Source organism: Osmerus eperlanus, chromosome 24 (genome assembly GCF_963692335.1).
Source record: "Osmerus eperlanus chromosome 24, fOsmEpe2.1, whole genome shotgun sequence".
NCBI lineage: Eukaryota > Metazoa > Chordata > Actinopteri > Osmeriformes > Osmeridae > Osmerus > Osmerus eperlanus.
Window position 1 is genome coordinate 2,195,489 of NC_085041.1, and position 25,032 is coordinate 2,220,520.

The 25,032-nt window shown below is 45.7% G+C and overlaps 4 protein-coding genes across 4 annotated transcripts; all 4 read right to left on the reverse strand.

Annotated features, from left to right (window-relative positions):
* Window positions 1-4,396: 4,396 nt before the first annotated feature.
* On the reverse strand, window positions 4,397-6,544 carry faslg (Fas ligand (TNF superfamily, member 6)). The gene is made up of 4 exons (XM_062450713.1): window positions 6,264-6,544; window positions 5,542-5,587; window positions 5,168-5,230; window positions 4,397-5,068 (listed from the first exon to the last, which is right to left on the reverse strand). Exons 1-4 carry the CDS (start codon window positions 6,534-6,536, stop codon window positions 4,653-4,655), a joined length of 798 nt encoding a protein of 265 aa, XP_062306697.1. The 5' UTR covers window positions 6,537-6,544; the 3' UTR covers window positions 4,397-4,652.
* A 2,205-nt stretch (window positions 6,545-8,749) lies between these two features.
* On the reverse strand, window positions 8,750-12,680 carry si:dkey-86e18.1 (uncharacterized protein LOC557342 homolog). The gene is made up of 5 exons (XM_062450952.1): window positions 12,540-12,680; window positions 12,306-12,346; window positions 12,130-12,204; window positions 11,392-11,581; window positions 8,750-10,799 (listed from the first exon to the last, which is right to left on the reverse strand). The coding sequence occupies exons 1-5, from the start codon at window positions 12,604-12,606 to the stop codon at window positions 10,246-10,248; spliced, it is 927 nt and encodes a 308-aa protein (XP_062306936.1). The 5' UTR covers window positions 12,607-12,680; the 3' UTR covers window positions 8,750-10,245.
* Window positions 12,681-15,023: 2,343 nt separating this feature from the next.
* caiap (CARD- and ANK-containing Inflammasome Adaptor Protein) lies at window positions 15,024-18,615 on the reverse strand. Its single transcript, XM_062450661.1, has 4 exons — window positions 16,999-18,615; window positions 16,458-16,641; window positions 16,151-16,373; window positions 15,024-15,909 (listed from the first exon to the last, which is right to left on the reverse strand). Exons 1-4 carry the CDS (start codon window positions 18,215-18,217, stop codon window positions 15,169-15,171), a joined length of 2,367 nt encoding a protein of 788 aa, XP_062306645.1. The 5' UTR covers window positions 18,218-18,615; the 3' UTR covers window positions 15,024-15,168.
* A 2,492-nt stretch (window positions 18,616-21,107) lies between these two features.
* Window positions 21,108-22,572, reverse strand: jun (Jun proto-oncogene, AP-1 transcription factor subunit). The gene has a single exon (XM_062450640.1). It carries the CDS (start codon window positions 22,177-22,179, stop codon window positions 21,205-21,207), a length of 975 nt encoding a protein of 324 aa, XP_062306624.1. The 5' UTR covers window positions 22,180-22,572; the 3' UTR covers window positions 21,108-21,204.
* Window positions 22,573-25,032: the final 2,460 nt, after the last annotated feature.

The window sequence follows — 25,032 nt, forward strand, 5'->3', positions numbered from 1 at the left end:
TCCCTCCTCTCCTCTCCAGCTGCTTTTCAAGCATCTCGAGGGGGTTTGTTTGAGCTCAGAGAAGCTTGGTCGAGACCCTAAAACCCCATTCACACCAAGGACGAGAACGAGAACTATAACGATAATTTGCGTCCACAACAACCTCAGCGATTTGCTTTTCCGCAATGTCGCCTGCCTTTTGAATTGGTTGTCAATGTTTAATAGTTCATCGGGTGGGGAAAATATAGATTTTGAAAGTGATCACAACAATATCGTTGTCGTTATAGTTGTGGTGTGGACTGCTATTCTTTTAAATATAAAACGATTCTAAAAACTGTATCTTGATAGCCTAGTTATAGTTCTGGTAGATCTATAGATCCTTGGCATGAACGGGCCTTATGACTCAACCGTCACACCCTTAGTCTCCAGTCTGGATCCCTATCACTGACTGTCTTCAAATACGTTCCTCTATGTAAAAACACAAACTAAAAAACGAGAAAACGTACATTTTCACACAAGTATGCAGGAGTATGGAGTATGCAGGATGCCAATAGTGTTTTCAGCAAACACACTAACAAATGCAAAACATGCCTGACACATTCACACCTATTGCGCTGTGTAGCATTCCCTTTCACGACAGTATCGTTTCCACAGACCTGTGAATAACCAGTGGTGTCCCAATACTCTTTTTGATCGAGGGGTAGGGCTATGACTAATATTTTCGCCTTAAATAATTGATAAAAAAATTATGACAGTCAATTGTTTTGTGCCCTACACAGTCCTGTACATGTGCATTTGCAACCATGTTCTTAATTGAAACGTTTTTAAAAATCGCTAGTTTGCTACGCTAACGTTACATTGCTGATTTGCACAACAGTCCCGCATTTCTCTGATTAGCCTTGAATCGACTTCATGCATGTCTACAGTTTTAACTTAACTCCATTAGCAAGGGTAGGGGTGAGACAGAGTATTGGGATTCGGCCTTAGTTCTGCTACTCTGATTACTGCGCGAGGGGCACGGATTGTTTTCCATACGTGGGTGGGACCGCTTTAAACATTTTTATTTATAACTGAGGATGCGTCTTAATAACGAGTATGTGCGTGCGTGAGTGTGTGTGTGTGTGTGTGTGTGTGTGGGGGGGGGGGGGGGCGTTTTTCTAAAAGTGCGTGGTGGGACATCCGACCCTCTTTTTCCGAACACTTGCCCAAACAGCTGCGCTCTATGGCTGCGCTTGTCTCGAGAGTTCCCTCTGCCATGCTGACAGGACAGATCCTAGTCATAGCCAGCATCCACCATGCTTCAGGCATGCGGTGTTTGTGATCCCAACAGCATGGATGTGACTGCCCTCTAGTGGATACTCCCCACCTCTGTCAAGACAGACGTGGAGACGTTGTCCTGGAGGTTTTGGTGCTCATCAGGGGGGAACTGTCTTGGCCCTTAATATATTCTAAAAATATATATTTTAAAAGTAATCTGTTCTAATTGTATTTTATCAATTCATAATTTGACAATCTAAAGACAATGTTTCTGAAATAAACCCTTCAATCCTGCCTATTCAGTTTGTGTAGGAATGTGAAGAGTTAAATGAAAAAATCCCCTTATGTTGCTCTATCAGAATTTTGCTGCCTCCGTTGTTGGGAGGAAAATGCTATGCAGCTCTGTGATTGGTGGTCCAGCTATGAATTTACAGAGGGACGATTAATATTTATTCAATGTAAGACTAATTTCCATTGACAGTAAAATTGACCAATCATATCTTCCTTCTAAATGGGTGGGCTTTGTTATCGCTAACTTTATGACAAGTTCCGCCCGCTGTGGGGAACGCGATCACAAGCTAATAAACTAGGTAACGTAGCGTTAGCTTGTTCGTTCACTTCACAATGGAAGCCGCGAGTAACGTTCCCGCTAGTGAGGAGGACATTGTTTCACATTTGTTATATACGCCGTTTTCAAGGTTAACTTTTAATGAGAAGTTAGAGTTAATCGGCAAAGGAAGACCTACACCAGAACTTAATTTTGTGCAGAAAACCAAAGCTTTTGAGAGTCATGTCAACTCCAGCAATTATATGCGGTACCTGTCAGTGCCGGTCCTAGCACATTTGGCATCCTAGGCAAGATTTATCACGACCCTCTCCCCCCCCCCCCCCCGGAGCGCAAATCGGGGCACCGCCCCCCAACCACAAGACTTGGCGTGGTGGGTGCCCCCTACTCGTAGTGCGGGAGGGTTAAATAATGGATACACTTGGGAAATTGCCACCCCCCTCTTCATGCTGCACTATGCGGCTGCCTATGTCGCCTATAGGAAGGAACCCGTGGATGACAGGATCAACCAACAAGGAAAAGCTTTAAGGCCCTTGCACACTGAGTGCGAAATTTTAGTTAGCCTCAAAATTCTGGCTATGGATGCGAAAAACGCAAAAAAAAAAAAATCTAACCCGATCCAAACTTTTTTTGGACGGACGAAAGTTTCGGAGGCAGTGTGTAAACGCGATTGACATAACGTGAGGTTGTATCATTTTTTTACGTGCAAACATTTCGGACATGAATTTCGGACTCAGTGTGCGGAGAGGGTGTCCTGGTCCAAAGATGGATTTCCCGATTTAAGAAGTTTAGATAAGTTTAGATAATCAAAGGTAGGCTATGTTATTTAAAAACTTTTCGGCCACCGTGCCAAATGATTTTATTCCGGCCGCCGCTGCCACTGTTTTGTAGCCCTAGCCTAGCCTATATGTTATAGTGTTGTGCAGAATGACCGGTCAACCTGTAGGCTAAATGTACCAACACAACGTCATTATGCACATGTACCGTAGATAGTTCCGCAAGGGCTGGCTCAAATAGTACGTAATGACCAACACAATTTCATGTAAGTCAGATGTCTCTGGTTAATTTTCTACCTGTCCAATCAGCGAACAGAGGGAGTGGCTGAGAACAATGACGATGATGTTGTGCGCTAGTTTATGTTGTAGTTCCATAATGGCAGCGGAGAAAGATACGAGCGAAGCCATTCGGTCCGTTTTGGCAACGCAGTCAAATATCCAGAAGTTAAATCCGGAGCATGAACAATCTTTGATCCCCAGAGGGTTAGTTTGATTTTCCAGCTAGCTCCGTTAGTCATGAAGGAGTTGGCTAAGGCGAACACTAGCGATTGGTTATGGCAGATCCAGAGTGGCTCTGGGTGATCCAATAGTTTTAAACTTCAACAGAGTACCCGCCTTCAAGGAAGTTAACGCTTGTCAATGGAGCGAGCCCAGACTCGCTGTACAAATGAAATGTGCGAGAGTCTGGTTAGGACCAGGCTATAAATGAGTTAGGACTGAGGGAAATGAAATGACAGTCATGCAGTTCACAAAGTGTGAGAAAGAGGGCGCCCGCGGGCAGCTTCTCGCTTGCTAAGAACCTGAGACGACATCCTTGTCGACAACCTGGATTTCAAAGAACACATTGCTCGCACGATGCAGAAGTTTTCTTGTCCAAACATTGTGGACTCAGTAATACCATCCTCTCAAGAGGTTAGGTTCCCTCGACGGTAACCGACCCTTTCCCCTTCTTAATTGATTAATGTGTGACATGCTTGCCGGTGCTGTACCGAAATCGGTGACGTTATGACAGTTGTGACCCGGGGCTGCTGTTCTCATGGCTTGCCAATGTTAGGATTAAGGTTAGGACTCGAACATGTATTGAACAGTATGGCACTACTTGGGCATGTTGGGGCCCCGAGGGGTTCTGACAGCAAAATATAACGAAACCTTTCTGCATTTCTGGTGTGTAAGCCTGAGGCTCACCTCTATCTCCCCTCCCTCCCCTCCCTCCCCCCTCTTAAACAGCGACCCACGAGACATTCACACAGGAAGTATAATCAGCTTCTATGGAACACACTGTGCCTCATCTGAGGCCTGCAGGAAGTGCTCAAAGGCTGCAGCCCCCTCATCTGTGCCCACCACATGCCAAGAGCGAGACTGTGTGTGTGTGTGCTTGTGTGTGTGTGCTTGTGTGTGTGTGCGTGTGCATGCAGAAGCAATATGTTTTATCTGCACTTGCAAATGGAATTGTGCATAAATCTTTCTTGTGACATTTAATTTAAATATGTGGACTATCTATACTAAGTTTATGTACCCTTAGTATAGATAGTCCACATATTTAAATTTTAGGTCCCTATATGTTTATTGTATGCACCTTCCTGCCAAAGCAAATTCCTTGTCTGTGCAAACTTTCATGGCGAATAAATCCCATTCTGATTCTGATTCTGAATCCAATAATTATGTTGATTTTTCAATCACAGTTTTTGGTGTGCTTACCACATCGTGCTGCTGACTAATACAGAGTTTCCAACTGTTCAGTGTTCTTGCAAAAGTGGATGCCAACGAAACAATACCCTACCCCATCCAATCCAAGAGAATATTTTATTACAACCACACATCTGCACGTTTATCACATTCCTTTATCAGCCAATACATCATGACAAACATGAATCTGAAGTAACAGTTATCCATGAAAAGTACATTCAGCCCATGTACTGGGCACCCCCACACTCCCTTATCAGAATAAATACCCATGCTGCCTGTTAGTTCTACTGCCTTCTGACTTAGTGTTTCTGGACGTCCCATGCATGTCAGCACACAGCCCAGCCTCTTTCACAAATAAATAAAAGCTTGTGCTTTTTAAGGGGCCCCTTTTAGATTTTGTAAAGCCCGAAGAAGTTGCCGTTGTGGTTATGACTGATCATGTCCGGTCTGGACACGTTCACGTAGATCCTGTCGTCCCTCTGGAGCTGATGAACCGAGCCCAGGTGACTACCGGACGACCACAGCTGCCGGTCTCTGCTGGAGCGACAGTATCCCGCCCTGTGGGCCTGCATCAGAACCAGGTCTTTGGAGTGCCCTGGCCTCTTCAGGAGAACAGTGTGGACCACCCAATCCGTGGGAGAGCAGTCCTTGATGAAGTACTCCACCCGTGAGTAGACTTGGTACAGTCCGGTGTGGTTCACCTGCAGTTCCCCTGCTCGATACACCACTCCTCCCATGGTGAAAGCCCGACCCGCCTGGGGCTCCCAGCGCAGAGTCTTCTGTGATCCATCTTGCTTAGACCCTGCTGCGGAGAATAGGGGGGAGCAGAGGATGGCGTTAGAGAGGAGAGGAGGGGAGGGGGGAGGGGAGGAGAGGAGAGGAGGAAATTAAGATTGGAGCTTACCAATGACATGGGCTGCAGGTCTTTCATCAGTCTCTTCTCTAGCTCGTTCTGCTTCCTGGAGACCTGGAATCATGACACAGCTAAATTAGCTGCAGGACACCCCTGTTTTCTTATTCCCCTTTATGAGATTATTGGGCAGAGGGAGATGCTGAACAGTAGCCTATTAAGCAGAATCCAAAGAGAGAGAGAGGGAGGGAAGCAGGGGGAGAGAGGCAGGAGAGAGAGAGAGAGGGAGGCAGGGGGAGAAGGAGAGAGAGAGGGAGGCAAGGGGAGAAGGAGAGAGAGAGGAGAGAGAGAGGCAGGGGGAGAGAGAGGCAGGGAGAGAGAGAGAGAGAGAGAGAGAGACAGAGAGAGAGGGGGGGGGGGAGACTCACCAACTTGCTTCTGTAGCACAGGCCCCCCATTTTGTGTAGATATTTCCTGTTTAAGGAGAAATACATATTTCAGTGCTGTGCAGGATAACAAACCATTTCCTTTTCTGATCTGTGATCGCCTTTCTCACACCAGAGTTGAGATATTTTGTGGTAGATGGTGATGAGCAGAAATGTAGAGCTGAGAAGTTTTTTTCTGAATCTGCTTGGTGACAGTGAATCAAGCATATCCTGTCAGGCCAGACTGGTGACCACAACTTGGATGTTGCAGTTCAGCAGTGTTTAAATGTCACAGCTCAAATGCAGATGGGTTTCAAACCCCCTGTGAAAATGTATGGTCGTTTCTTTTACATAATTTCCATCTACCTTCTACTACCGCCAACCTCACACTGCCCACTCCCTTTCCAGGATTGTAATATCACACTGAGAAATCACACTGCAAGTTTACACAGCAGCAAATTGAAAAACGGGGTAACAAAAACTTATATAATCAGAAGCTTTTTACGACAGCGAGAGCAATAAATAGGTTTCTATGGCTATTCTCCTGAGTATTCAATTAACTCTCAACTCAATACTTTTTTACTCACTCATCCTTGCAAATCTCACCCTTCCTTCCACCCCATTATATTCTTCAACTTTCCAACACATTATATGTTCTCTAATCAATTTCAACCCCCCACCACACACACACACCCTCTGATCCTCTCCCCTCGCCGTCCACTCACCTGTTGCACCGTAGCAAGTTCCATCTGCAGCCTGTGGATCTGCAAGGCCCCCAGTCCCAGAGCTGCAAACACCAGCAGCAGGACAAACAGCACAGCCAGCAGCAGGCCCCCCTGGCAGGGCCAGCCCTTCTCCCTCCGTCTCCTCACCCTCTCCTGGGCCGGGGGGAACATCCAACAGGGGACCAGGTCTGGAGGATGGACCGAGGAGGGAGGATCTCTGTTGTTGTCCACCATGAACACCTGGGGGTATGGAGTGGTCATGCTGCAGGACATGGCGTGTGTGTGTGAGACAGAGGAGTGTGTTCTCTGCAGACAGGAAAGGTGGTTGTATTTGAGCACCTCTGGCTTGAAGTTCAAGGTTCCACCCCCACACAAACTTGAACGCCACTCCTTTCTCTCTCTCTCTCTCTGATGTACCTCAGTACCTCACCTCACTTGGGCTGTAGGTTTCCTTCAATGTCATGGATGACCCATGCACGCTTCAAGCCGGGTTAAAGAGGACAACTTCCTTGAGGGTTTAGGTTGGATTTAGGGCAGTTCTATGGGTTTGGGTGAAGCCCTATGTGACATTGCTTATAAAAAGGGCTGTACAAATACATTTGATTTGAACTCAAAAGGATCAACACACTGTTACACTGTTTCACACTCAAGATTATTAATGAAAACCCCCCAACTTGTTGGATTTTATGACACCAAAGCTTTTTATATTTATATATCACTTTATTTTGCAGACTCAAGGTCCAGATAGAAAAGTACACATAACATATTACAAGAGGGGTACACACAAACATAAATACATACAGACATACTGACTACCACATATTACATAAGGGGAACGTACAAAACATACATACATACCAACATACATATAGCTCATACATATGCACAACAATTAAAACAAGTATAGATGCATATTCCAGTGTTTCCAGAGTTGGGAGGTATATCTGGTATCACTAAGTGCAGGGTTGGTTAATGCGGTTAAAATTGTATTCTTTGACTCTGTGAAAGCACATAAATCTGTACAGAAAATTCCTCAGCATCAATTTTTCTTTCTCTTAGTCTTTACTTTAACGCAACCTTTTTACAGTTCCAACTAATACCTCACTTTCAAAGGAAGTTAAGAGGTTTAACTGGCATAACCACCATCGTGGTCTTTTCTGGTAAATGCACCATTCGAGAAAAAAAGTAGCTAGCTCTAAAGGGGGTTTATGTAATCACACCCTAAAATGCTTGCCGTGGCAACTTTAGAGATGACTCAAAGACGACCCAATTTGAAACTAGTTAGTGGCTTTCCTATTGAATGAGCTACCGCTGCATCAAATACTTAAACAAATCTCCAAATATTACCCACAAGAAACGTCATTACACACCTGTCATCTTTACAGAGACAGGCGCCGACCTCACAGGGTACTCAACAGTGTGGATGACAACTACAATATCAAAGTCTGACCCGAGTTAAAACACTTTCCTGCAGGACAGAATGCCGTAAACAGAAAATCTCTTCAGTAGTTTCTACTTAATACTGAGAGCTTTAGACAGTTTGTTTGTAAACAGTGATGCGGCATGGAAGTCAGTTTCAAAAGTGCACACTGATACGTTAGTGGGAAGATGCTCTGCCACATGAAAAAGAACCGAACGCTGACATCTGCTTTCATGTTGCCTGCGTGAGAACTAAGGGCATGGTGGGGGAGAGAGAGAGAGAAGGGGGAGCAGAGGGGGAGAGAGAGAAGAGGGCAGAGAATGGGGAGGAGAAGGAGAAAAGTGGGGATAGGTGTGGGAGGGAGGGTTGACCTTTTTCTGTAATTTTCTGCTTACTAGAACGCACCTCCCTTCCACACAATTAATGGTTTCCATAAGTGTGGCCATCTCCTCTATCTGCAAACACCACAGCACAGTCATCTTGTCTCGTCTGTTCTCCCTTTCTCCGTCTCGACGTCACAGGGTCCTCACGTAAAGCTGACTGACACGGGGAGAGAACAAGATGGCAGTTGTGATATAAACTTGGAAATCAACAATCTACGTGTTCAGCTACACATAGATCAGTTTTATTCTATCTATACACGAGGAGGTGCATATGTATACTTCCTAATCATTTAAATTGATCCATTATTAGATGATCACCTAGGTGGATAGTAAAAAAAAATCTCATCATTTTCGACTGGAACTATTCAGTAGTTTATAGACAACTTGAATGCGTAGTCTGTAAACAGTCTTTCTCTGTAAATGCACACAACTTCACAATAAAGGTCACTAAAGGGTAACAGACATGGATGAAAAGACTTGCTGTGTGTGAATAATACCCTTGTCTGTTAACCCTTGTGCTGCCTTCGGGTCACATGACCCAAAGGTTCATAACGAACCATCGTTGTGTTTACCCAATTGTACCCAATACAAAAACAAATACAAATAATTTTCTTTTAACCTTCGCAATGTGGGGGGTCTGAGACAGCCCAACGGTTAAAAGAAAATGATTCACTTTGTTTTTGTATGCGGTAAAGTTGTCGCAATATGACGGTGGGTCACAATGACTGATGGGTCAGAATGACCCGAAGATAACACAAGGGTTAAATAAACCGCAAGAAAACATGGGTCTGATTTGATGGATAATAATCTCCAGTACACATGGACTTTTATTCTTTTGGATTTTGGAGTGCCATATCAAGAAAGTATTAAGAACATTATACAAACTTCCTGCATTGGTTTACAATTGGACAATCTACAGACTGCATGACCGCAAACACCCCTTGTATTTGCGTATGTCCCATCAATGGAAGCACCCCTCTTCCGGCCACCCATCCAGTCCCTCATGTATCTGGATGTCCCCCCCTGCTCCACCCCTCCAGTCCCTCATGTATCTGGATGTTCCCCCCTGCTCCACCCCTCCAGTCCCTCATGTATCTGGATGTTCCCCCCTGCTCCACCCCTCCAGTCCCTCATGTATCTGGATGTCCCCCCCTGCTTCACCCCTCCAGTCCCTCATGTATCTGGATGTTCCCCCCTGCTCCACCCCTCCAGTCCAGGGCCTCATGTATCTAGATGTCCCCCCCTGCTCCACCCCTCCAGTCCAGGGCCTCATGTATCTGAATCCCCCCCACGCCCCAGTAAAGCCAGGCCCTTAGGTAGCGTGGCATCGCTGTTCACACAGCGTCACAGGGAAACTGTGTCTTTGGACTAGAGGGCAACACACCAGTTCACTCTACAACCTCAGATGCAACCCTGCTTCCAAGAAGTGTTGCACTTGAAGCACGACAGTGGAGCGGCTGGGGGTGAGTTGGTGTTTAGGGGCTGCGTGGTTGCGTGCATCCTAACGAGTGTTCGGGTAACTGAGTCAGCACATCTGCTCTCAGCAGCATCTGATCTAACGACTGAGCATGTGGTCATGGGGATGACTGATAACACAGCAGTAGATTGACAGATGAATCACTCCCCCCCTCCACTGCAGGCATTAGAACAGCTCATCAGTTCCCCTGTCCCACTTCACATCATACCTTGAGCACCGGGGAAGAGCCTGTCAACACCTTTCCTCCACATTGAAATCTGTAAATGTACGATGACGATAATAAATATGACAAGAAGGATTTTTTCCTATATATAACTTTTTACTTTTTTTATATTATTATAAAAATAATAATATTTTTTTTGACGTCATCGATTTTATCTGCATAAACCGCTTGTATATTCACAGGAACAACCTTATTCATATTTTAACCCTTGTGCTGCCTTCGGGTCACATGACCCAAAGGTTCATAACGAACCATCGTTGTGTTTACCCAATTTTACCGAATACAAAAACAAATAAAAATTATTTGCTTTTAACCTTTGCAATGTGGGGGGTCTGAGACAGCCCAACGGTTAAAAGAAAATGCTTCACTTTGTTTTTGTATGCGGTAAAGTTGTCGCAATACGACGGTGGGTCACAATGACTTATGGGTCAGAATGACCCGAAGATAACACAAGGGTTAAGTACACGTCTCCTTGTTTGTCACGTGGCAGATTCATCATCTGAGGACGAGTAGCAGCCTAGCCCCAGGACATGTCCCATCATGTCTGTCTCCACAGCGGCCCTCCCTGTCCTCCCCTCCCCCGCAGAGACACAGTCCATCGCTGACCCTCGCCCTCCTCCCCTCCTCCCTCCCAGTTCCCCTGCTCGCCCAGGGGTGTCAGGGCCTCTGGCCTGGGCGATGGCCCGGCCCAGGGGCGAGCTGTGGAGGTTGGGCAGGCCTGAGAGCAGCACCCTGGCTATGTTGGGCGTCTGGGAAGAGCCAGGCTCCACCGGGCCTCGACACCCAGCTAGAGCCACTGCCAGTCGGGTCCGGTCGAAGGAGAGGGGCTGGTCCTGGTCGGCATAACCTGACTCTGAAGCTAGGGGGCTGGGGTCGGCGCCGCCAGCGACCGCAGAGGAGCGGGACTCTGATTGGCGATCCTCTTTCTCGTGGGCTAAGGTGACGTCACTTCCTGTCCTGTCGGCAGCCCCTTCGCAGTCTCCTTCCGTCCGAGGTTTGCTCCCGTGACCTGAATCCAGCGGCTGTTTCTTAGCTACGGGGGAAACACATGATGTTATTTCATAAGAAGCAATCGCTCCACTACAGTTGACCTCATAACCCAGATGTTATCAGATGTTAGTTTATTTCCTCCAGGAACTCAATGACACCTATTGAGGGACTTGTTGCACTTGTTGGTTAGTTGTAACTGATTTTACCTGCACTCGCTGTGATTTATATTACTGTTGCTTGCTTTCCTCCAGGTACACTCTGGGCACTTTCGTGGATCATGTCGTTAATTGTAACTTGTTTAATTACATGCACTTCTGGTTCTACCCATTGGCTGTTATTTGCTTTTCACAATGTATACTTCATGTTTTGGCTACCCACATTGTTTTTGGGGCTATGTCGTTGTTTATGATCATTGACCTATGCACCTTTTGCTCTTTTTTTGTAAGTCGCTTTGGATAAAAGCGTCTGCTAAATGACTACATCTAAATGTAACCCATGAAGAGGCTATATGTAGAAACTACTACGAAGAAACTGAAACTTACTACCTTCACGTCTGAAGACTGTGACATCATGACTGCAATGCTATGACTAATGGCAGTAGAGCACCACAGAGCTATAACTATTTGCCAACTGACCGTAGCCGGCAGAGCGAAGGGGGTCTTCCCTCCTCTTGGCATATGCCCGTGGAGTCCAGGGCTGGTGTTTGCTGGAAGGGTCAAGGGCTCGCAGCTTCGACAGGAAGCGTCTGTACTCTTTCTCCAGGCCCTCGATGCAGAACTGAAACTCTGCTATCTTTCTCTCAGGGTAGTGGGACAGCTGAGACTGCTGTTTGGACAGGTTAAAGACACGTTCAGCATCGTAATACAGACAAAAATTGTGTGGCTCAGAAACGTGTGTCCCCACTTTGAAAATGTTGCAGGACCCAGTCCCATTCTACTTCAAACCTTATTCTATAGCATACAGTATAACCCTCCTCCTCCCAATTCATGATCAACAAGACTTATTAACCCTTGTGTTATCTTCGGGTCATTCCGACCCATCAGTCATTGTGACCCACCGTCGTATTGCGACAAATTTACCTCATACAAAAACAAAGTGAAGCATTTTCTTTTAACTGATGGGCTGTCTCAGACCCCCCACATTGCAAAGGTTAAAAGAAAATTATTTTTATTTGTTTTTGTATTGGGTACAATTGGGTAAACACAACGATGGTTCGTTATGAACCTTTGGGTCATGTGACCCGAAGGCAGCACAAGGGTTAACTAAATCAATGCAGAGGTCACATTGTCAGACACTTCAGGTGCAAACTCTCCCCCATCAGAAAGTGCCTTATTCACCCTTTAGACATGCAAATGAATGGCTTGGATAACTACCTGGAGATAGTACTCGATCTCTCTTTTGATGCTCGGGATCCACTTCTTCACAGCAGAGGCGGAGTTAAGGGTTGCCTGTGAAAAAGCATGATCGGGTTAAAGAGACGTCATACAGAAATTAACTTCTGGAGAGGCTGAATGTGCTTGCTGAATTGCTCGCACCAAAGAAAACTTACAAGTTTCGGTCTACGTTCGTGGATATCTTTTATTCGACCCTCTGTTCAGAAACATGACAAAATGCATTAGCAAAATTCCCTTTGTAGCCTATATGGATCTGCGTAGATCTGAATGTCTGCTAAATGCATAAATGTAATGTCGATGGGGAATAGTTATAGCTTACATACAAGCTAGCTCGGTTAGCTAGCTAGTTTCATTTGTAATGTATCGTAAATATGTGAACTAACACTTGCCCTCTCTCTCCTTCTGAAGCCATAATCTGTTCAATTTTCCTTGCTGTTTTTCTTCATTCCTCGCCATCGGACCTGCAACCAGAGCACGGGGAAACCCACTTCCTATTTCAGTTTGAGAAGACAAACGTCACGTGACATGTGACGTAGTTATTGCGCTGTAAATGCCCTTGATAGCTGAATTAAAAAATATATCTTGTTAAAAATTCGATTGATTTCCTTGAATTTTCAAATGTTTGTTATACAACAACATAAATTGGTAACTGAAAACAGAATAATAAATAATGATTTAATCTTGACGAGACGTTGTAAAGTACTTCTAGACAGGGTGGAATGTAGCTTCGATTTAAGTGCGGAGTCTACAGGTCTGTGCTTTTAGTGCGTTTTGCCTTGTGTCTCTGATACCGTTTATTCAACAATAGTGGACATTGAACAACAGTCTGAAAACTAATGACATTTTGGGGCAGGATAGAGGTTAGAGGTTATGGTTGGCTTCTACTCTAGTGCAACCACTCAATCGGTTATCGTTTTTTTGTAAGGCCTCGTTTTTATTTTTTTATTTCAGTTCATGTTTGCTGACAATACTGAGTGTCCTATGATGATTGTGAGGAGGAGCATAGGCAATCTATCTTACCATGGGTAGTAGGTGTTTGTCCCCATCTGCCTGGCTGAGGGTTATATGCTGTAGAACAGAAACAAGAAGAGCAGGAAAATGAAGAATTTGGAATGTGTGATGTGGATTGTTGTTTTTTATGCATGGTTTATATTTGTTACTCAACAAGCTTACCATGGGTGGGTTGCATATCCTCAGTTTATCCATAAAATGCATATGAAAAGATGCATTGCCAATATGGGTGTAAGTGAATCCAATCCAGTGTTATATCACATGGTAATAACCTCCATGTTACAGTTAATAAGCTAATTCCAGAATATAAGAATTTGTATACACACCATCCACTGATACAGATACAATAGGAATGCTACTGTAATCTTCTGCATTTGGCCACAGGTTTTCATCCACATCACATCTTATGTCATCTAGGGCAATACACCTAGGAAAGAATCTTCTGGCATGCCTGATCCATCCCTGGCAATGTCCAGGCATCCAGCATTCATTGCGTCCAGGAGGGACATTTGATCATGTGGATGGTGGTCATACAGTAAACCTTCCACCTCCATGAGGAAAATAATTATTCTATGGGGTTGAGGAATGAAGAGTAAGGTGGGAATAAAAGTGACACCATTCTAGGATGGGCTGCAAACCACTCAGTGACTGCATGGGAGTGGTGAAATGCCACATTGTCCCATACAAATGTTGGCTGATTTCTTCTCTCTGCATCCCTTTCCTCACCTAGCACAACCCTTCCGTAGAGATTATTTTATAGCATTTAATTTTTTGATTCGAAATATATTTCATTACAATATTACTGTAGAAATGTAGCAAATTTCTGTCTTATTCAGTTTTGTATTATGTTATTGTTTTGAAGTGAAGTTTAACAGTTTTGAAAACAGTATGTAAGCATGTGCAAATTGGCCTGTAGGTACATAGAGTTTTGGCAGTTGTTGTGTCGAAGTGAGAAAAGAATAAATGTAATTTGAAAGATGTAGTCATTGAATGCATTTTGTGCCAAAACAATGATAAATGATCCACAGTTTAGCCCACATATACTTCTGTTGTGCTCACTGTGTGAAGAGTTTTTAAAATGTGACTTAAGTATTGAGAAATGTGTCCTAGCAACTGTAAAAAACTGTATTTACACGACGGCATGTCATTTCTGTCTCTACATAGTCGCCATGTTTAGGGCCCTCAAAACCCTAGGGTTTATGCCAAATGCTCTCATTGGTTGAGAAGTGTGATGACCTTCATCCCCCCCCCACCTCCCCTCCCCCCAATCATGCTGAGCAATCAAATTGCACATACATCCGGCCTTGCAGTGAGCAACGACTTTCAAAGTAATAATATATATTTTTTAACTGCGTTAATGCAAAATCAAATAATTGTCTGCGTTATTTAAATAATGTGTAAACGTACCCGCCACCTATGAGTTGCCAAATCCGCTTAAGATAAGGCTTCTTCCTTTTAATGGTAGAAACATTCCTTTTTATTTGTAATATGAATATAAACAGCTATGACACTTCATTTAACCCTCGTGCTGCCTTCGGGTCACATGACCCAAAGGTTCATAACGAACCATCGTTGTGTTTACCCAATTTTACCCAATACAAAAACAAATTAAAATAATTTTCTTTTAACCTTTGCAATGTGGGGGGTCTGAGACAGCCCAACGGTTAAAAGAAAATGCTTCACTTTGTCTTTGTATGCGGTAAATCTGTCGCAATACGACGGTGGGTCACAATGACTGATGGGTCAGAATGACCCGAAGATAACGCAGTACCGCCCCCAGGTGGTCTGTTTGAGAACATACATAAATATGATACAGATTTCAAATTCAATTTTTTGGCACCTACGTTCATTTCACCATAAAAGAAAGTGACGTCTAATTGTATTTATCTGACCAGATGACTAGCCAGTTAAACAATATGCTTCTGATTAATCTTTCACCATATACACCTTACATTTAATCATGTATTCCCTGATGCATTAATGACAGAATCAACAATTCACTTCACTCTATTTGATGAGCAGCATCTTCTTCTTAAGCAGAGTAGCGGTGTCTTCATGCGCGCGCGTGTCGCCACTCTCCGCCACCTTCAGTGGCGTCTTCCCCACATTATTGGTGGCCTGGAGGTCGGCTCTCTCCTTCCTCTCTCCCTGTCCCCAGCCCACCAGCCTCTTGACTGCCTCCTGGTGGCCAGAACGGGAAGCGCAGTGCAAGGGGGTGTCCTTGCTGTTATCCAGAGCGTTGATCTTGGCGCCGCCGCGGAGGAGCAACTCCACGACGCCGCCGTGGCCTCTCTCGGAGGCGGCGTGGAGAGGGGTCTTCCTCCACGTGTTCCTCTCGTCCACGCCTTTCTTCTTCAGAGACGAGAGGAGAGCCGTGACCACGTCGGCGTGCCCGTGGGCGGCGGCCTGATGCAGAGGGGTGGAGCCGTCCATGTCTTTAGCCCCTCCCCTCGCCTTGTGTGCCAGGAGTGACGTCACGGCGTCCAGTCTGCCCTCCGTGGCGGCCAGATGCATGGGAGTCCTCTTTTCCTTGTCAGTGGCGTTGGGGTCAGCCTTCGCGGAGAGCAGAAGCCCCACCACGGAGCTCTCTCCCTGGGTTGAAGCTGCCCAGTGCAGGGCTGTCCTCCCCTGTCGGTCCCGGGCTCCGGTGTCTGCCTGGCCCTTCAGGAGCTGGGCCACAGCCTCTGCGTGGCCGTGCTGGCTGGCCATGTGCAGGGCTGTCAGGCCGTCTTGGTTTACTGCATTCACCTGGTGTGAATTCACACATCATAACAGCTATGAAATCAACATGATCTTCATACAGTCTTAATATACAGTATTTAGTCTTACTATGCTATAGTTGCTATTAGCATAGTGCTTAAACTTGCTAATATGCTAAATACATTTTATGGTTTAATAACTTGAATTAACATGACATACTTTTTACCTTCACCAAAAAACATGAAAAGAAATACACAAGAGATCAGAGGACAAGCTGGAACTATGTTACCTGAGCACCAGAGTTCAGCAGTAGCCCCACTAGAGATGACCTGTTGAGCTGGGCTGCGACATGCAGAGGGGTGTGGGCCTTAGGCCCCGGGGTATTGGGGTCGAATCCCCTCTCCAGGAGATCCTGAGCTATGGGAACAGTCCCGCTGTGGGCAGCCAGGTGCAGGGCCGAGCACAGGTTTGGAAGTGTCGTGTCCACGCGAGCGTGTTTGGCTGCCAGGGCTCTGAAGAAAGATTTAAAAAAAATTGTGATCAGATCCACTTATCTACATGGACCGTAGGTGTGGTCTGGGTGGACGTTCAGCTACCTGAAGACCTCCACGTGTCCCAGCTCAGCTGACAGGAGCAGAGGGGTGTATCCCTGTTGGTCGCTTGTGTTGATGTCTGCCCCACAATCAACCAGAGCCGCGACCACATCCGCCTGGTTCTTCTTCACGGCCGAGAGGAGTGCAGATCCAAGGGCCTCTGAACCGAGCGCCCCTGCAGCGTGAGCTGGGGTTTCAAAACAGGTATACGTAGAAACGTGAGCACATACACACACATCCACACACATCCACACACACACACACACACCATGAGAACAAATGGGTATCTGCAAGGTCTCTGATGTGGAGGGTGGTAAACCAGGGGGTCAGATGGCTGAGCGGTTAGGGAATCGGGCTATTAATGAGAAAGTTGCCGGTTTGATTCCTGGCCGTGCAAACGTCCGGGACGTTGTGTCCATGGGCAAGGCACTTCACCCTACTTGCCTCAGGGGGAATGTCCCTGTACTTACTGTAAATCACTCTGCATAAGAGCATCTGCTAAATTACTAAATGTAAATGTAAACCAGGCTGCGGTCCTACATACTCAGAAGCAGGCGGAGGATGGGGCCCCGGTTGAGCTCCAGGGCCGTTTCTACGACGACTCGGTCGACCAGGGCTCCTGCTGACAGCAGGACGGTTGCGGTCTTCTCACAGCCGTGGCTGACCGCGTGGAACAGGGCTGTCCTTTTGTGGTTATCCCTAGCATCCACCACAGCCCCACACTGCAAGAGCACCTCAGCCAGCTGGGAGTCATCCTCCCTGGCTGCTGTATGGAGTAACGAGCCCTGGGCCTGGTTCTTGGGGAGATTCTTCTCCTCCTCTACCAGGGTTTTGACTGTACCCAAGTGCTTGTTTTTCACCGCCAGATGCAGGGGGGTCTTCGACTGTTTATCCAAGGCATAGATAGGGGCACCCGCGTTTAGGAGGCCCCTGACTGCCTTGCTGTGACCCCTGAGGGCCGCTCTATGCAGGGGTGTGTATCCCTCTTCATCCCTGACATCCAGCTGGGCTCCTCTGTGTAGGAGCAGCTCAATGATGGACAGGTGGCCGTGTTCTGCAGCCACGTGCAACAGCGTCTCATTGGAGGAATTGACCGCGTTGACGTCTGTGTCTTGTAGAATCTCCTCCAATGAGGAGAGCTCTCCCAATGCAACGGTGCTGAATATACTTCCTGTTTTGGGTAGCGTTGTGTTTTGTTCCTCTCTCTTTGCCACTGGGCGAGTAGCACCGTCATCATCTTTCTGAACCTTAGGCTTCCTACTTCCTTTAGAAGTACTTTGAGTTACAACAGGGCATGTATTTTTAACCAATCCCTGCTTGTCCTTCTCCAACAGATACCCAATCAGCTGTCTCTTGGAGTCACGTACGTTATCATTCACGCACCCCACGTAGGCCTTCATCTTCTGGTACAGGTCAGGCTCTGCCAGCATCAGACACGGGTGGAAGAACTTCCGACAGGCCCTCTCCCCCCTGGAGACCAGCACGTCCAGGACCCTGGAGTTCCTCTCCTCGCTCGTTCTGAGGGACGACAGGATCACCGATCTCTTGCTGGGCGGCACGACTCCCTCTGTGACGAGGAGATCCAGCAGGTCCTCTGTGTGTGAGATCCCAGAGACCAGATCCTTGCGCTTCGCTCGAATCACTTCTATCGCGTAAGGGTTGGTGGAAACCTGCGAACATTTGGAAACTCCTTGAACGTTTGGAAACTCGTTGAGAAGAATATTGAACATTTTAGCCGACCTTTTAAAGGGCGAAAGGTACATGAATGTGTCTGATCACCGAACAAGCCTCAGTGTGCCGTGTGTTTTGTACTGTCTGCAAAATATCTCACCTTAGCAACCAGGTAAATAGAGAAGCCAGTAACTGTATATCCTACCTACCTTTATCTGGGCTTTGTTTGAATGAGAACAAACCTGTGTCAGTGGTAACTACTGTTTAAATGAAATGGTACAGCCTACCAGGTGTACTTGTCGACCTTCAAATCGATTTGGATTAAGCTTCAGCCACTACACTATGTCTGTGCACTCAGTGAGTTGACAAACACACAACATGACCATATAGCAGGGTAGAATAGCAAGACACTTCATTAGGGCTTCTGCTATGTTAAACTACAAGCTAGCGCTGTATGTGCATGAGCATAGCCCTGCAGTAAACCCCCACAAATCTATTGAGTTGTCAGGTGCATCTTCGGAAATCACGTGTTATTGCTATGTATAATTGCGACGGACAGTAGGCCTATATTCTATATGCTAATTTCCTCATACATATTATTACACATTTGTATCAGTAGTTACAAATATTGTCATAGTCAGCAATGGGAAAGGAACAACTGTACGTTATAGCACAATAAATCTGATTCATTTCTTTAGTATGTCCTTCAAAGATGTTGTCTTTACAAAGCAGCATAATGCAATCAACTTGAGGACAACTCTGCATGCTGGGATCTCTTGTTTAGGTAGGCAACAGTGTTTTAGTATTCAGTCTGCCAGAAGATTGGTGGGGCGGCCGAGTTCCCGTAAAACACACATCTTCCGGGATGACGTTGCTATTTTGGGCCGGCTTATAGCCTTATATGGTCATGGGGCTACCGTTTCCGGGAATGATGTCAGATGCCCCCACGTTTCAGCAATCGCATCAAAGCAGATTTGCGCAGTGATAATAAATCTGTAAACAAGGTGCGTGTTTATTGAATGCAATATTCTGATAGTAAATTAAAGATTTCCCCCTGATTTTCCACACTTAAAATATAAAGATTTAAACCAATGGTCTTCACTGTGATTCTCCCTTTGTTGATTATAAACGTATGCCTTTTATTATTTTACTCTACCTTTCATAGTTCATAACAGGTTACTTTGTCTATTATTTTGTCATGAACAATACCTGTGCTGGCTTGATAACAGCGTTTGAAAATGATTTAGCCAGTGAAATGATTGCTGTAGGCTAGGTCTATACTAAATCTACCAAACATAGTGTCAAAACGCATTTGAAAAAGTTATCAACCCTTTTTATTACATTTAATGTAGGTAAAACACAATCATTTCGAACATTTAACGCCTAGAATCTTGGACAATGTCGCCATCTAGTGGGACGCCTGGCTACACGTCCAAGTTCATGTTAATGTGTGTTTGTGTTTTTTTTATGTCGACTGTTCTCGAATCTCGAATCACTGTTCGCGTAACATTTCAGAGGTGCTATTGCCACAGATTTTTCATCACTTAGAGGCTCGTCTATTTGTCAACTTCTCCTGTCTCCAACGTTGTGGTATATTACTTACTGTTATTTTGAATGTATTGAAAAGAAAACTCGTCTTCATGTCTAAACAATTTGGTAAAATTATAGCTTTTGAAAACCTAGTTTTCTTAACTATAAACGTTAACCTCAGCGTTGTCAGTTGGTAACCGACACAGTAACATACTCCCAACTGTCAACATCAATAGACCGATGCAATATGTGGCCAACATCAAACACAACCACACTATAATGACACAGCTATATTAACTTAAGGCACAAAAACGAGTCCAGCCTACATTCATGAACGCAGGAGGCTTCGGTTTAAGCTCATGGAAAACACCTTAATAAGAAACGTATTGGCTTCATTATTTATAGGTTATTTATTTCCATATAAGTTAAGAAGGACAATGAGGCCCGTGAGTTTTATATAGGCCATAGCATTGATGGGTATACATTACATCTATCGTGTTAGATGGACTTGCCCAAGTGGAGAAGAGGAATTGGGTGGCCAACTCATATTGCACACCAATTTGTAGAGTTGGCCTACATCTGTATTGATGGGAGCTGGGTCGTTGACCCTGAAACATAATCACTTAAACAGGATCGATACAAAGCACTCATGGAATGTACCTAGAACCTGGGAGCATTGTAAATGTCTAAATGTTTGTGGTGGTAAGACAATTTAACAGAGAACCAATAGGCTATAATACATGTTGCTTTTGAGACATGTCGCAACATGTTTTATTGTGTACATACTGACAACACACCCACTGTCAGTCACTCATACTCACAAAACACAGAGGCATTGTCTCAGTTAACAGATAGTTTATTACATTTCTTAAATATTGATTAGTTTCTGAAGAGCTCAGAAAACAAACGTTAAAAATAAAAAGTATTTCATATTACAAATGGTAAACTTAAGTACTCCAAGTTGATCTTATTTACATAAAACAATGAGTGGAACCCCATTAAGCAACTTAACAAAAATAAAAGTAACCGTTGAAGCTTTTCTAACTTAAAGAAAGAAAACAATAACGAAAAAGTACATTGTACTGTAACTCAGAAGTCAGGCAGCTTTTGTTAAGTGTTCAGTTTTTCACAGCCCTCACGCCCTCCTTTGGCGCCATATAGGCTACAGCAAAAGTATAGGCTATTGTAAGTTTATTTTTACTTTCTAATACTGAATTTCTTCGGGTGGTCACTTCCATGCAGAGCTTGGTCTCAATCAACAAAAGTCACTCTCACATATCTTGTACAAAAAAAACAACACGAAACACAACAGATTGTGTCATGTTTGTTGCTGTTTATCTCTCTTGTTCACCGGCTCGATGTCCAGGGCACCGTCTCCAGAACGAGCCACCGGAGAGCGCGAGGCACCCAGTCCAAGTGCCAGCCCCGTTCCCTCCGGTCTTGTGCTATATCGTCCTACAACCAATGGTGCGGTAGATACAACCTCGCTATCAAACGATGTCCTTTCGTTCAATTTCTGTTACAGTCTGTTGCCCCTTTTGTCCTCCCTTCAGAATGTCTGAAGTTGCTGCGTAAGCATGAGCTGGCACCCGCTGTTGACGTGGTTCATCACCTTCTGCTTCAGCTGGGCCACCTGCTCGCGCAGCATGTTGGCCGTGGACGCGAGATCAGAGTTTTGAGATTTCAGGTTCTTTACTTTGTCCTCGAGCCGGGAGATTCTTTCCAGCTTCCTTTTCCTGCATTTGGAAGCCGCGATCCGATTCCGCATCCTCTTTCTCTCCGCTTTGATGCGCTCTTGGTTTTCCATGTCAATCGGGGACAGAGGGGGGGTCTCTCCAGGCATCTCTGGGACAGTTTGAGGCTCCTCTTTAAGCGCTGCCAGTCGGGGAATAGCGGCAGTAGACTGGCCGTACAGAGGGAGCTGCGGCGGGGCAGCTGAGAAGGACATAGTTGGAGCTGAAGTTGTGTAACTCGGGGCGGAGTTGGTGCTGATCGCCGGGTTAAATGTGCTCAGGTCCTCGTAGACGGGTGAATCAGAGCGCATGGCTACGTTGTTGTTATAGGCAACTGCGCTCGCCACAGATGATACAGGCGGCAGGGTGTTTACACTGGGCTGCGGAGCTGAGCTTACACTAACACTGGGCACGTTGGGCATGTGTTGGTGGTGGAGTTCCGCTAAAGCACGAACGAAACCCTCTGCGAATCCCTCCTGCGCGTCAGTCACGTTTTTTGGGCAGAGGAACTGTGTCGGAGTCGGCGTTGTGGTTATTAGGCCGTTGCTGGACTGGATGATGAGTTGTTCCAGCTCCGGTGAGGCTAGTTTGAGTAGCCCAACGTCCGGAGATGTCAGTATGTCACTGGCTTTCGCCCGTAAATGAGGTTTGAGAGTGACCGTTGGGTCGCCGAGGTTCAGTGTCATGTTGTGTTTCAGTGGCTTCTGGTTGTATCCATAACCCGTGTTATCATGCTGAGAAAAAGCGTTCAGCGAGTCATCATAAAAAGTAGTTTCCATCTTGGTAGACATAGAAAACAAACCACCTACTCGCGTTAGAATGTCTCTGCACAATATTGTTTTATTTCCTCGTTCCTTATTTAACTAGTTTTAGGCGAAATGTTCTCAGTAGAAGTTCTTCGCGATAGCGGCAACGTCCTTTTCTTTTCTAAACTTCTATTCTGCGGAGCGGTCGCGTGTCCCAGAACCAAGTCAAAACTTCAGAACTTGAAAGCGCTCCTCCTTGTCACGCTGAAGAATATTCTGTTTCGTGAGCGAAGCTGAACGTTCTTTAGAACGCTTCTCCCGCTCTGTCCAGACTTGTAGTCAGTCACGAAAGAAAAGCGCTTTCGTTAACTTCAGTATTTAGTTATACACCACCTGAGATGTGGTTACCCTCTCTTGAGCGGTGTGTATACTCTGAGAAGTACAGCGTGGAGGCCAACCTTATCTGCTACCGCTGCCTCTCTAAAAATAACGATGATGTCACGCCTAGGCTCTCCCATTGGCTGGAGGCGATTCGAAGGGCGTGCGCTAATTTTCAGATAAGGTGCGTTGCCTTGACGACCACCCAGAAGATTCTTAGTCTCGCTCTCGCGGTGGCTTATGGGATGAAGTCATCGTGTAAGGCGAGGAGCGCAATGCATTCTGGGATTACGTATTGTTTTTGAATATCTTGTTACCCGCTCTCTCTCAGTGGCCGGATTGCCTGTCGTTTTTACATGAATTTTAGTGCAAATCTCTGGATAAAATATTTTGATACAGACTACATTATTTACTGTAATTTATATGCTATCCCATTGTGGTCCTATTTTTTCATTCTTAATAAAATAAAACAAAATTATTATCATCTTACATGAGAAAGCTTTTGGATAATGTACCAGGTTTCAAATCTATTCTATTCCTTATGACTGTGACATGCAACATTCTTTTTATCTACTAGTAATAGTTTAGCGTTCCATTGCTAAGTATAGAAAGAAGGTTCAGAATAACGTACAGACAGACTTTTTACTACCCCATGCACAGCGGGTGGTGGGAGTGGATTCAGTCGCTACTGTGCGTGTTTGGTTTGTTATTGCGTGCTGTAAATGTCTCGATGGTGGTCTTGTTTCTGTGCTCGGTCCTGTGGTTGGAAACTTTGCCCCTCTAACACACACACACACACACACACACACACACAGCCAACATATGCTGAGACACTGAGAATAGGATACCTGGGCAGGTAACACATGCCAACACAGCTAAAACCATATTCATCCCCGAGACCTATTAAAGTGAGGATTATAGAAAGCACCACAGCCAACCCTAACACTGACGTCCCATCCTCTTAAAGACCCTGTGCATCCCACAGCTCTCCCTTGGACCGCTGGTAATTAGTGGTGGTCCAGTCCATTGTCCCCTGACCTGTGGTCAGAAATCACCGGGGTTTTAAAGGGAAGGTCAACACGGTGCCTCTGACGTACCACCTGCCCCCACGCTGTCTGGGTCACCGTCCCACCCCACATCTTTACTGCCCTGCCCTCCGTGTCCAGCGCGTCACGCCTTAATCCGTCCCCCTGGCGCGACAGGTAAATCAGTCCCCGCTGTGTTAGCCAGAGCACACAGAGAAGGTCCAGGGTGGGGTGACCCCAGAACGTAAAACACCAGCTCTTTATGGCTTGTAATGTTATCTTTATGTACTGAGTATGTCGGATGTATTAAGTACTGCTATGAAAGGCAGCCATTAGGGATTGATAAAAATGGTATCTTGTTTTATTTAATTTAATCTTGCTTTGATTGAAAGCCAGAAGAAGAGATAACTGTGATGGAGTTTCCGTGGTTCACACGCTCACTTTGCACTCTGGCAACTGGTGATCCCAGAGAAGGTTTAAGGTCTTCATAGATAGGCATTCCCAATGTCCATAAATGGTCCACTTCCTGTGATTTTTATTGTGTTTTTATGTCTTCATGTGAAGTTTGTGCAACTGTAGAGTTGATGGTGGGCCAGTCAGGAGAGAAGCCAGACCAAACGTTCACTTCCGGTCCTCTGTGTTTCCTTGGTGACTCGTGTCTCTCCTTCGTTTTGTGACACTTTCGCCCTCCTCCTTCCCTCCCTCGCCCGCTCGCTCACTCCCTTCTCTTCTCTACCTCCAACTCATTCATCCGCTCTGCCTCTCTCTCTCTCTCTCTCTCTCTCTCTCTCTCTCTCTCTCTCTCTCTCTCTCTCTCTCTCTCTCTCTCTCTCTCTCTCTCTCTCTCTCTGTCTCTCTCTCTCTCTCAGTCCCCTGTCGCCCCTGTCACTGTCAGGGTTTTGTAACCACGGCTCCGGGGACAGGAGAGAGGAAACGAGTAGTTGTTCCGACATTGTTTACTCTCAACGCTCCACTGAAACTCTATGAAACTTTTATTTGCTCTGTGAAATGTTCCCGTAGTTTTTTCTGCTCATTCATCTATTCATGGCCGCTCTTCATCAGAATTAAAACCCATGAAAGAATCATGAGGTGATGGTCTAACCAACAGACAACACATCAACTTATCTTTCAGACCATCCCCCTCCCCTCCACTCTCCCCCCTCACTCCTCTCCCTCCCCCGATCCTTCCATCCAGCTTGGAAAAGAGAGAGAGAAGGGGGGGCGAGGAAGGGAAGGGGGGGGGGTGACCTTCCATTGTGTTTGAGCACTGGGATGTCAACACCTTCCCTATTCCTTTCCATCTCCTTTTCCAGTTTCCTGCTTCTAGTACCACATTGTATCTTTGGTATTTTGGCCAATCACACGCACACATGCACACACACAAGCATACACACCCCCACACGCATTTAGCTGCCAGTAGTATTGTATGTAGATCAAGCATGCTCATGGTCAGCTGTTTCCTTGCCAGAGACATTATGCCTTTGTGTACCCTGTT